At 45.4% G+C, this 12,715-nt stretch overlaps 1 protein-coding gene across 1 annotated transcript in view; it reads right to left on the bottom strand.

Annotated features, from left to right (window-relative positions):
* Positions 1-12,715, bottom strand: part of UNC80 (unc-80 homolog (C. elegans)) — a gene marked incomplete at its 3' end in the record, with an annotated part of 85,206 nt that overhangs the window by 37,958 nt on the left and 34,533 nt on the right. Inside the window, exons 20-23 of the mRNA XM_010144021.1 lie at positions 12,658-12,715; positions 6,693-6,905; positions 2,594-2,729; positions 7-104 (exon numbers count right to left, since the gene is read on the bottom strand). The exon at positions 12,658-12,715 is cut by the window's right edge and continues 6 nt beyond it. Of these exons, the coding sequence (XP_010142323.1) occupies positions 7-104; positions 2,594-2,729; positions 6,693-6,905; positions 12,658-12,715 (505 nt within the window). The remainder of the gene's footprint in view (positions 1-6; positions 105-2,593; positions 2,730-6,692; positions 6,906-12,657) is intronic.

The following is a 12,715-nucleotide window of genomic DNA, read 5'->3' as shown; positions in this document are numbered from 1 at the left end:
GTAGGGAAAAGTCTCTCGCAGGAAAGTGGTTATCTCCAGGAGAAGCTGACAGGCTGCCATCTTCAGTGCAAAAGGACAACAGCATTTGGTAGGGTTCACAGTGCCTAGGAAAAAAGTATTTCTGTAGTGAGCAAGGAGATCATACAAGATCTGGAACCAAGAGGTGATGGACATTGTCACATATGCAATGTGTGCAATGCAAGCTGCACTAAGGAAGAGGAAACCCCAGACTTCGATCTACGCTACTTTTCTCACCCTGAAAGGAGCACAGTCACACAAATACCAGTCCACGTGCCTACCAGCACGTGCAATAGTACTAACACACACTGTAGTGTACTATGGTACCTGTTACAGTGGGCTGTGGTGAAGTACCTACTACACGAGGGTGATCCTGCAGCATTTTGTGTACACCTCATTTAAAGTTAACACAGGTTAAGTAGAAACCCTTCTTCCTCTTTACAGTTTTGCATTCAGCCAAATATTCTGCAGTTTGAGAAAACAACCACTTTCAAATATAGGAAAATTTCTCAAAATACATGGAATTATGACTAGCCATACTGTGGTACTGTGCCCATTGTTTACTACCCTGCTTACTGGAAGAGACAGCCTCCTTTGAGGTCAGGCTTCTTTATTTGTGTGAAGAATCCAAGTGCTATTTAGAGACAATGAAGAAAAATTTAAAAATCAAACTGATCAATCAAATTATGCATTCACATGCTTAACAAGGTGGGAAGGGGAAAAGATATTATCAAAATACTTGAAGTTTTGTCTCAACTGAGTCGAAACAATCAGCTTAAAAAGCCTTACATCTTGTAACCCATCTAATGCCATTCGAAAAGTATGCTTGAACAATTTGAAATATATTTAGGATAATGGAGAGCAGAGCAAAGTAAATAAAAGAATACTTGTAACGACAACTAATCACACCTATTTTTTAATAATGCCTGATATTACCATCGACATACATTTCAGAGAGATCTCTGTTTTCACTTGCTTGCCCCCACGTATGATCTCATTACTTTTTGCAAGGAAACATTCCAAACCAAACGACTGCGAGGACACTGCGGGGATCAGATTAAGCCAAATTAATTCTGTCATGCTTGCTGATTCCTCTGTACACATTACCAGTAATGAATTATGGGTGTTGTAGGGACTAAAATAATTTGAACTATCAAATACAGATGAGATGTAGAGTGTCACGGAATATCCAACTGTACGTTTATGCTCCCCACAGCATACAGGGCAGCTTTCGAAAAATCCCCATCTCCAGCAAGAAGGCAGATCAGTTATTTTCAGACCCTCGCTTTCAGGAGAGCACTTGAACTAAAAGTGCCACTAAAAGTGGCTTTCTAGACCACAACCTGTTCTCCCTGTCTGCTTGTCTTAGGCACCCTTTTAACGCAGTTCCACACCCCGCTGAGTGCCTGCTAGCAGTGGATGAAGAGGGATGAGAAAGCCTATTCCGTCACTCTGTCATGGAACGCGGTTGCCTGTTCACAGTGCAGGAGGGGGAAAATTTGGTGTGCGCTCTCCAGCTGCTTTGGATAGATCTCCTGAAGGGCCAACGCGATATCCAGAACAGGCACTCACATCCATGCAGCTGCTAAGTGCTGGCACACCACACAGTGCACTTAGGACCAATTCTTTCTCTTGAGCTCATCTCCCACAAATGCCGTTTCACTGCTCCCGCCTACTCCTCTCGCCTCCAAAGCTGGCCTCTGTGCAGTGGTAAGGACAAACCCAAAACCGCAGAAAAAGAAACCAGAAGATACATAAACAGGGCTAGCACACCACATCCAATGGCAAACAACAGCAGATGTGCACAGGAACTAGTACACCACAGCACACACGTATGTACGAATGGTGTCTGGAGAGGACGTCATGTCTGCTACCACCTTCGCCTACACCTACACCAGTATGCACTTTGACTTAACTTATTCTGATTGACGGGGCTTGTTATAATTTGTGTGCCTACCTGGACTTCTTGAGTCAGTGATCGGTCACGCCCCTCCCACCCTGATCTACACATGGGCACAAGTGTGTTTTAGTCATCTTGTTATATGGATTTTTAATGATACTTTTTCTACCACTGTGCTATATCTCTGCCCGAGAATCAGGCAAAACTGTTGAAGTCAAAATTTAAAAGCCTTCGGTAGAGCTGTGCCCATTCACATCAGGTGAGGGGATGATTCTTCAGTGTTAAGAAACAGAAAAGCAGCTGGTCTCAGACAAATATTTGGCAGAAATAACTGGGGAAAATGGCAGTCTGAACCACTTCTGGCACTCAGGTGACAGCAAGACTAGAGAAAAAAAACTATTATCCTGCTTCTAATTTCAGTTGCTGGTATAGAGGAACTGAAACTCACTGCCTGTTCCCGCCCCCCATGCCTTTTCCTCCAAAGGCTGTCAGTGCTGTTACCCATCTGTCACGTACATCTAGGCACAGAAACAACTGTGGGAGGAAGCTGGGGTGAAGGTGAGGGACTGGGAAATACAGCTGGGTGGCAAGAGGATGAAGAGAAGAAAAATTAAGTGCTCCTAAAGCAGAGGTTCTTACAAGCGGGGGTTCTTGTAGTAAAGGGAGTCTCCTTACTGTCATCTAAAAAGTCTTCTTCCTCATCCTCCTTTCTCAGGCGCCTCTTGGTCTCCTCATCATAAATGAGGCCCAGCAGGTTGGCAGGGCTCTCGCTCTCAGCGTGGCACAGCTCATTGAGGCGGACACCGATTGCCTGCAATCAGAGAGAAAGGGAAAGTACAGGGAGGTGAGAATTTCCACCCAGCTCACTGACGGTCAAGGGCTCTGCTCTGTGCAGGCTGTGCAGATGTTTCACCCAGAACAGAATGTCCTGGCTTTATTTTTTTTTGTCTGTAAAGTGCAGTGAGGTAGAGAAAGGGATGATAGAAGGTTAACTGCTACCAAAACCATAACTTATTTCCCCCTTCTTTTCAATCGAAGTTTGCAAACAGTGTAAAATTTCAGGATGAAAAACGTTTACAGATTTGGTTAAATCACAAAAAACCGCTCAAAGCAGCCCGTGACACAGGCAGGAGGAGATTAGGTCATTATTTTGTATTAATCTCTTCCACTTCTCTTTTGCCCCTCAGTAAATGTGTTTCAGATTTTTGCTAAGTTTTTCCGCTGAGAATGTACATTTTCTGTTTAAGGAACTATCCCGTGACTCGGGAATCCAGTAACACAGCCCGTTTCCTCCACAAAACCACTGAATGCCCATGGGAAAACCCTCTTTAAAGGGGAGGCTGCCCAATGCACTTCCAAAAATGAGCTGACAGCATGCTTTCGAAAGCTGGCAAGGAGCAAGGGTCATGGTGTAGAGGGGATCCCCGCGAAGAACGCAGACAGACAGATTTCCACCGCACACTGTTACGCTCTCCAGAAAGGCACTGATCATTGAGTCGTGGCTGTTTGCCATTATCAGCATGGAAACAGCCCTCATGGTGCTGTCAGCAAGGCTACACAGAAGGGTGTGTTGATAAGAAGAATGCTCTCCTGCTAAGACACTCCTGAGCTCTCAAGGATTTTCTTGATTTTCTTTGCTGCGGGTAGGTGAAGAGAACACAGACAAGTATGTAAAACGTGTTCAGTCACAGAAGTTTCATTGGCTCTTGCCATCCGGCTTTTCCGGTTTTGGGATAGTTTCAAGAAAGAGAATAGAGCAGATTTCTGAATCTTCCACAAGTCAGAACTGATGGTCATGCCAGCAACCACATCATGTTCCTGTCTCAGCTGAAATGATGCAGAAGTACATAAACAGCCACTTACTATAGCTGTTCTTTGCTACAGTTCCTGTGAAATCCAGCAACGACAATGAGGGCAGACTGCTGCACCAAGAGAATAAGGTGGTTCTGCTCCGGTTGGCAAGCTGAGGTAAGCAGTTGCCAATGTCATCTGCGTGTGAGCCTGTGCATCACTAAATACACTCCACATCTCTCACCATTTTTCTACCCTTAAGTATTCTAGGCATTTAAAGGAAGAAATGTTCTTCTCCACAATGCAGTAATTTATCACATAATGTTTATGCTGTGTTGGCCAACCTGACATTAAAGCAATCACATATTAACCCCAGCTTTCTACCTAATGAGCACTGCATTCCCAACGTGGACTATCTGCGTGAGCTACGCTCGGTTCTCCTAGCAAACGGAGAGCACACCACACTTTAAAAGAAAATGCCTCTTAACAGAAGCAGCCAAAGGAAGTGACTGACTGACCTCGTCAGAATACCTTTAACGTCGCATTGCTTCAAAAGACAGCGTACGAAGTGAGACTGCTTGATCCAGTAGGCTTCTCACTGTTAGGGACAGTCCAAATCTCACCTCACGTGGAAAGGGTTTATCCCTGTTATCCTCTGACGGCTGTGAGGGAGGATGAATTAAAGGGGCTGGGTGGAAAAAGGGCTTTACATTATTCCTTGGTCTCACTAAACTTGACAATAGCGCTGCATATCACAGTTAGTGAGCAACGACAGATAAGCAAGGATCCATTATTATCCACAAATTTCTAGCCTTATTTACCGCAAGAAAAAAAAAAGAACAAGGCCTCAGTGCACTCAGACTAATATATTCTTTTCTCTTTGTCTAAGAACCCTCCTTTCAGAGCAGCAGCTCTGCTGACACCAAGCAGCAAGGATGGTGTGCTGTAGTGTTGACAAGGATCTGGGAGCACAGAGAGCTGGGCACGACAGCCCATCTTCTTGGTACTGGAGCTGCTTAGGAGCTACGTGAGTGACAGGCACAGCCCCTCACGCTGATACTGCCCACAGAAGTGCCAGCATGTTCTAAGGCACGTGCTGGTGCAACAGCACAAAAAGCTGTTTCTCCTCACTGTTCAGCCTATCTGGTTGGAATTCGGTCAGAGCCAACAAAAGCAGCTGACTAAAAAGCGCAGCGTGCAGCGTCCCAGTCCTACAGGCCTGGCTGGTGGCCACTGCTTATGCCTGCAGCCAGTGTCACCTGAAACAGCTTCTGGAGAGGAGAAGCAGTTCCAGGGGACCAGCCTTGCCCAGCATTCAGCATAAAGAACGTGAAGGAACTGCACCTCAACAGTGCTAGGCGCAGACCCGTCCTGAAGCATCAGTCTGTTCGGGGGCCTGTGACACTGCGCCTAACTATACAATCCTAGCCTCCAGGGAGAAGAAACAGAAATATTAACGAGCAGCAGGACACCTCGCAGTGCAAAGAGAAGAAGTTGGCACTGTAGAGACTCCTCTCCAAAACTCCTGCCCTACAGTAAAGTAAAAGTAAGGGTTTTCCCTTCGGGGCTGTTCCTAGGCAGCCAGCAAACACTCACTATTCCCAGCACGGAGAATTCAGGTAAGTCTTACAATGCTATTAAAGTGAAGGGGAAGAGAATTACGCTAAATTGGCTGCCATCAGATTTCCCTGGCTCCTTTCCTGTGACCTGGCATCATGCAGTGGTACTTCAGCATCCTCAAACCTCCCTGGACGTTTTCCAGCTCAGGCGGGTTCTAAAAATGGCATCTGAGGAGGAATCTAACCGGCTTCTAACAGTTACTGACTTGCTTGCTCCCATTTTTGTCAGAACCCGAAAAACAAAGAATGTCTAGAAGCATAGAGTCCACAGACAGAGAAGAGATGGACAGTTCTGACTGTCCGCAATGCAAGAATACAAGGTCTATGTGATCCTGTGTCCTCCACTTGGAAGGAGTTCTCAAAGGACTCAGGCTAAAGTGATGCTCTCATGGAATATAGAAACAAATACAGTCACGCCACGCGCCTTTTCACAGAACTTTAGCATTTGTGCTGTTGTTAAGGTAGTCCCTTATGTCTGAGTGCCCAGGTAGCACTCCCTGATTTAGCTTCCAAAATGAAAGGTGGAGAGCTGCCAAGAGACAAAGCTTATTAGTTCGGGTGCTCAGAGGCAAGCTAGTGCTCCCCATGGGCTGCGTTTTACGGTGGGAATGTATTGACACGGTCAGCACTAGCTCAGTGTTCCCTACAATGTGCTCCATCGAGAAGCGAGTGTTGGTTTAACCTAATGTCACTAAGGCCTTTGGGGGATGGCTTACGTAAGTGCCCCAAGACTGCAGAGCACTTGGTTTTCAAATTCCCCCAAGCCCTGGATTTTATGTCAGGGCCAGACACAGCAATTGCCTAGTCCATGTACGGTAAGAGATCACAATCAAATAAAACTTGGAGGACTCAAGCTCAAAACAAACCAAGAAAGTTCTTTAGATGACATGTGGTAGCCCTGTAGGATTCCTTGCCCGGTGAGTGCTAACAGTTTGTATGGGTGCAAAGAGAGACTGAGTAAGCCAGTCAAAGAGAAACCCGTAACTAAATATACAGCGCCACATCTAGCTCAGGCAGCCCTGGGCTAAAAATACTTGGAAGCTGGAAAAAAAGCAAGTAGTATCACATCCCCTGCTCTTCCTCTTCCTTAGGTATTCACACACGACTAGTGCTGCGAACAGGAGAGTGGACCAAGTGGATCCTCTGAGGCAACACGGCAGGGGGAGGGCAGGAAGGCAGTGCCTGTCCTTCCTAACAGAGTGTGTTCCGATTCAGAGGAGATCTGGTCCTGGCAGGCTGTGAAGTGTAAGCTGGAAGGGAGGCTTAGGAGTTTCCACTTCACTGGAACTGAAATCCCGTATAGGGTCAATTACCTTTACATCGTGGTACATTTTAACGTAAATAGAAGAGGAACACACACTTACATCTCCCCACTGGTAGAAGAGCTTAGCTGCATTCCACTGCAGCTTCTGGTTCCTTTTGTTGCCCACAACAGGAGAACGTCCGCGGGACAGGCCTTTCTTAGTAATGTTCACGTGGTGGCCCTTCATCCACTCCGGCCAGTTGCCACGGTTACAGCGGTGAACGAAGCGCGCACACTCGAGAAACAGGGCTGCTCTCGCCACTACCGGAGCTTCCTGAAACATTTGCAAAAAATCACCTTAAATACAAATACATTGGAAAAAGACTCTGTGAACTTGAGAGGACTTTGTGCTCTAATCCATTGCTCTGCAGGCTTGCCAGGCAAGAGCTCTGCAGGCAGAGCAACCTCTACGTCAAAATCTGAAAGCAGGGTCTCTGCTGTAAGTCTCACCTCTTGAGCCGATAAACAAACCTAAGGCTCACGAACACTGAGGTTGTGTTAGTCCAGCCACTGGAGGGGCAGGAAGAGCCACACTATAAACGCATGAACATCCTGGTAACTGTACCCCTCCGTAACGCTCCTGTCAGGAACCAGGGAACTGCCAAAAGCCAGAAGCATGCGCCTGACACTGTTCCTGGAAGAATGAGTCAAGTTTTCTCCTCACCTTCACTAGTAAGGCTGCAAATACTGTGAGCACAAGTGGCAGCACGGCCATGTGAATCCTCGCATTTGTCGTGTTAGGTTTTGCTTGTGCACCTTGCAGGAGAGGTGGCAGCACGACTGGAGGCTTGCAGAACCTAGGAAGAGCGCTATCGTGCACTTGTAACACGCAGACATGGAGAGTGAAATCCATTACTTGCATAAGCCAACAAAATTTTGCTAGCCTAACTCCAACGGCCTTGACAAGCATCAGACAATTTAGTTCTGAAACAACATCCAGCAGCTGAGTTTTGAAGGGATTTACCACCTTCCAGAGCAAAATCCTCCCGTCCCCTGCTTGGAAGAGCACCTGAATGGGAGAACTGATACTCGGTGTATCTGAGTTTGTATTAAATCACCCAGCAGGATCCATGTTAGAGCAATAAAGAATGCTTCCAAAACTCTCAAAGATGTTCAGAAATGGACTGTAACTTGTTTCCTAAAGGGTAGCTAAGACTCAGGAAGGAGCTTTCTTCCCAGTAGTCTACAACTCTGCAAAAATAACATCTTTACAGACATGGAGAGTGACTAAAAGCAAACAGTCTTCCTCATTTCCATTTAATTTTCCCCTTATCTTCCTTCAGTTTTCACAGGCAAAAGGCCCTCTGGCCAGCAGGCTGTAAAACCAAGAACACAACATCCACAATTTACAGGCTGGCTCTGAAAGGTTCCCTAACAGGGATTTCACAGAGCACAAACAGGTATTCCATACATTTAGATACTGACAGCTTTATAGAGATCATTTAAAGAGATCAGCATCTACTTACAAGGGGAGGTTCCTCATCTGTGGTCCGTAAATAGCAGACGAGCCCTAAGACCATGGAAGCTGGTCTATGGAATATTATTTAATAGAGACTCCAATAATGCTTTAATCAAAAGTTGAAAGCATGAAATCTTGGCTGTTCCAGAAGTTTGAGAATTGATTTAAGTAATTCTGCACTGCAGCTAAACTTACAGCTGAAATTACTACCAACAGGACTGAAAAAAGTCAAGCCTTTTAGGAGAACGGCAAAAAAAAAAAAAAGGATTATGTTTTGTCTTCGTTAACAAGAAAAGACACGTTAATTGTTTCCTGACACAACATCCTGTGGCAGCTTTTTGCTCATATTTTATTCAAATGTTGGAAGGAAATTGCAATCTCTTAGCAATTCTCTTGAATATGAACATTAAATCTGGCCCATTGTTCTGACGAGGAAGGCAGAAATCTGAAGCCAGATGCTCACAGAAAACCAGAAACAAAACTAATGTCTAGCGCCCAGAAAAAACCATCACAAGTTACCTGTGGCTCATGTGCAATATGTAACACAGAATGGGAGATTTTATTCTTTATTCCCACTGAGTAAAACCCTAACCATGGTCACATACATGAAAAGGTGACGTCCCAGCCTTAGTCTCCTCCTGTTTTAGTTCACCACCAGTAAAGTAAAAGCTTCTGAGAATACAGAAAACTTCTAAAGATGCATGTTGTAAACATAATGGGGGCACCCAACTACTAAAACTAAAGGAGGATATGTAGGATGGGGCGTAAAGGGGAGGAGCTGGAGTTCCAAGTTAAAAATCACCAGAGAGACCTCCTGCATGAATGAGGCACAAGCTCATCATGAGGCACAAGCTCCCTGGGATTGCTTACCTGAGGCTTAGAGAAACCTGAAGCAGCAGCAGCAGCAGCAAGAGAAAGATGAAGATGTGACAGAATGGACAGGGATGGATTCACACCACAGAGAAACACATCACAAATGGAGAGAAATGAATCAGGCAGGTGATGCATAGCTGAAAAGAACACAGGTTACCATGGTCACTGTCAAACCTTATCACAGCAGCAACACTATCACAAGCCTGCCCGTGCCCGTGAAACTGTTCACAAGTCCACTTTTACCATCAGAGCTACTATATCGCTTTGTCTTTTGGAAAATATTCCTCTGCTCTATAAATTGACATGAATAAGGATTCACTACATTCTTCACAAAATTTCCATTACTCCCGTTGGAGCTTTTCAGCAGATAACCTGATATTAACAGCAAAGACAATGACCTGGGTGGGAGGGACCACATACAGACGGATTTGGAATTTTACAGCATCACATTACTGTTCCAGTAAAGCTGATTCTGCAGAGTTTTACGACTGCAGAGTGTTCAGGTCCAGTTCTGTTTTCAAGGACATTGAATTTTATAAGCCTAATCAACCAGAGCTAATTTTTGTTATATTGCACAAGACACTCTGAGGAAAAAAAAAAATTCCACTGGTCTCTTAAAAAAAAAGGCACAAAACAGCAACAATTTACTTTTAAGAACAAATAAAGCAAATTCAAGTACCATCAAAAGGTGCTGACTGGACAGCTCTGCTTTGTCTAGCCACAATGTCAGTCCGGCACGAGAAGTTGTTTAGCAGATACGTGAAGTAAGGTCGTGAGTAAATTATTAACCAATGTCTTGGAGAATTGCCTCAAAAACATTAGTTCAAATCTGTATGATTACATCTAAAAATGGTCAAGTACAATCCATGACACAGCCCTTTGTTTCTGTCCCAGTCGTCTGTCCTGGGGACCTGTTTGGAGCCATCTCCAATTTCCTCCTGGTCATACACCCTGCTGTGGACAAACACCTCTGCTACGGAAACAGGGATGTGGGAGCGACAGAGCCTGCCTGGGTGACATGGAGGCAGGATGCTGGCAAGTATTCTTGCAGTTTAGACTTTGCTTCTGCCATCCCAGTACTTAGGAGGTGCCCTCAGACAACTGTGCCATAAAGCAGTGCCATTATGGCACTTCAACACGGCTAAGAGATATACGTTAGAAGAGATCAGTTCACGCATCTCATGGGAGAAACATAATGGTGACAGGTGTCGCACGTGGCTAATCTGGTCAAAGAAAAGCTTGTCTTTCTCCACCTGAGACATTCAGACTAGTCTGATTAGGATACTTCAGGTAAGAACTTTATACAATGCCAGACAGCAGCTTATTGGAAGCCGCTGCAGAAACTTGATCACAGACTGAAATATTGCCTGTCAACCTCCAAAGTTTCTTGAAAGTTCTTAAGTTGGTATAAGTATGAAACTGGAAAATCTGCTTGAAAAAGCTTGCTCAGGAAGTTCGTGACAGAACTGAAACTGGAGCTGTTTGCCATTCAATTTTTACAGGTTGCCATAGCAACTAGGCTGGATAAAATTACTTAAGAAGCTTTTAACTTGCATCAAATCTGATTCAAACTATTACTTCAAAAGCCTAAAAACAGAGGTTAAAAAAGCAGCATGTTTTTTGTTGGGTGTGCTCCAATGACAAACCTGCCATTAAGCAACACAGTGTGAAGACAAGCTGTCATCTTTTGAAAACTGCAGTGCCTGTGACTTCTTAACTTCCATGTATCGCCCTCCAGTTCTTCGCAGAGAGCGAGCTAGCTGATAAAAACCCTGCCATTAAGCAACACAGTGTGAAGACAAGCTGTCATCTTTTGAAAACTGCAGTGCCTGTGACTTCTTAACTTCCATGTATCGCCCTCCAGTTCTTCGCAGAGAGCGAGCTAGCTGAGCAGGTCCTTGTAAGGAGTCTCTGTAATTAGAACAAGGCTCCATTCATCTTGAGCTGCACACCTCCTAAAAATTCTGATACCAAAGCCTCCTGCACCACTCCGCAGAAACAGAGTCAAACTATTTTGTACAAGCCAGCCCTAGAAGCCAGGACATCTTCAAACAGCTCGCTCTGACCGGGAGTTTTCAGTTGACTTCATACACAGGCACAGCGTAAGTTGGTTTGTAGCTTAAGCATTTGGCAAAATTAAAATAAATAAGGTATTTACAGGTAATAGGGACAAAATTGCCAAACCCCTGTGTAATCTTCTGATTTATTAGCACACAGAATAGAGCATCCCCACAAGGAGCTTACTGACACGCTTGTCAGCAATGAGGACATTCCTGCCCATGTACCTTATATTCCCTGTGTTTAGAACTCGCAGCGTGGTGGCAGCCTTGAAGAATGATGCTGTCTTTGTGCAGCACACCCAAGCCACCTTCTGAGCTCACTGCAGCCTGGACCAGTAGGAACCACTCCTGACTGTGAGGGCACGAGACGGGCCTCCCTATCAGCCACTGCTTCCATAGCGTTCAGCCAGAGGGACAACAATCTCCAGCAGGAAGAGCAGGAACTAGTGAAGACAACACCCGTCTACCGGAAGATGGACAGGGACCAGTCCAGACAGTAGAGCTGTTCACAGATGTGAACTGACAGCCATAGTCACTTTGGGCCAATATTAACACAGACCTGCTTGAACCTGCAGCCTAAGGATGCAAGGTTAAGAAGAACGTATAAAGGAGTGGTGCTCAGAGCGTATCATCATCCCTACAACTATGGAGCAGACAAGGTGACACCACCCAAGGCACAGCAGTAGCAGAATGGGAGAATCCATGAGTCTGGCATCTCCAGCAGCAAGCAAAAGAACTGAACATCAGCACAAAGGGCAGGACAGTCAAAGAGGTGAGGAGTGGGAGGCCAAAGGAATAGGGACGCTGTGGATGCTCTGAGAGCAGTGGCTTTCAATTTTCCTCAGTTTGCAAATATCAAACCACTTACAGAAGGAAGTAGAAGAGCACTGTGCAGAGAACTAACTAATAACTGGCTGGCTTTTTACAGCTGTATTTGTCACAATCTTGTGCTTGTCACATAAGCACCTCAGAGAGCCCCCGTGGCCCATGAACCACAGGCTGAAGGCTACTGCTTTAGACATGAAGGGACTGTTGAAAAGACAGCAGCTGCAGGGGAAAAAGGGAGCAAGACACTGAAGAGACACTCAGTTTCAAGAAGCGGGGACTGAACTGTGTCACTTCTGTGTAATTTGGACCTGCAAATCAGCAATGTTTGCATTAAAACCATGAGCACTCTGCCATTTGAAGGTTGTTCCCACTGACTGGCTCTGGTGAATAATAGTTCATTGTTGCCTCATGTATTTGGAGCTCTGTCAGGTCTCCTGAGTGGAATTCCTATGCCTTCCAGGTAGTTATCCAGTCTTCAAACCTTATTCTGTAGATTATCATTGACAACAGGAGCAGAAGCAGGATGGCTGAGAGTAGAATCTCAGGTCTGACAATAAAAGCTTTGTGTCGGCAATAATCTAGTTACGGGGAGCCACATAATAAAAGAAGAAGAACCATTCTGTTTGCATACTTATCCAGTCACAGATACTAAAACTCCACCTAGTAACAGCACCAGCAGTTGGCTTTGCTGGGATGCTTCACCCGCTTTCTGTGTGGGCATGAACAGCACTAGCGAACGGCAACAGACCACCACGTATGCACATGCTCTCGCTCAGCAGGTAGAAACGCACCAACAAATGACTTACAAGATCTAGGGCTGCTGCCAAAATGGAGGCATCAGGGATAGTGCCTGGTTCACAGCAG

Source organism: Buceros rhinoceros, unplaced genomic scaffold (assembly GCF_000710305.1).
Source record: "Buceros rhinoceros silvestris isolate BGI_N320 unplaced genomic scaffold, ASM71030v1 scaffold6749, whole genome shotgun sequence".
NCBI classification, from domain to species: domain Eukaryota; kingdom Metazoa; phylum Chordata; class Aves; order Bucerotiformes; family Bucerotidae; genus Buceros; species Buceros rhinoceros.
Note: the sequence above shows the minus strand (reverse complement) of the source record. Positions and strands in the feature narration are given on the sequence as shown.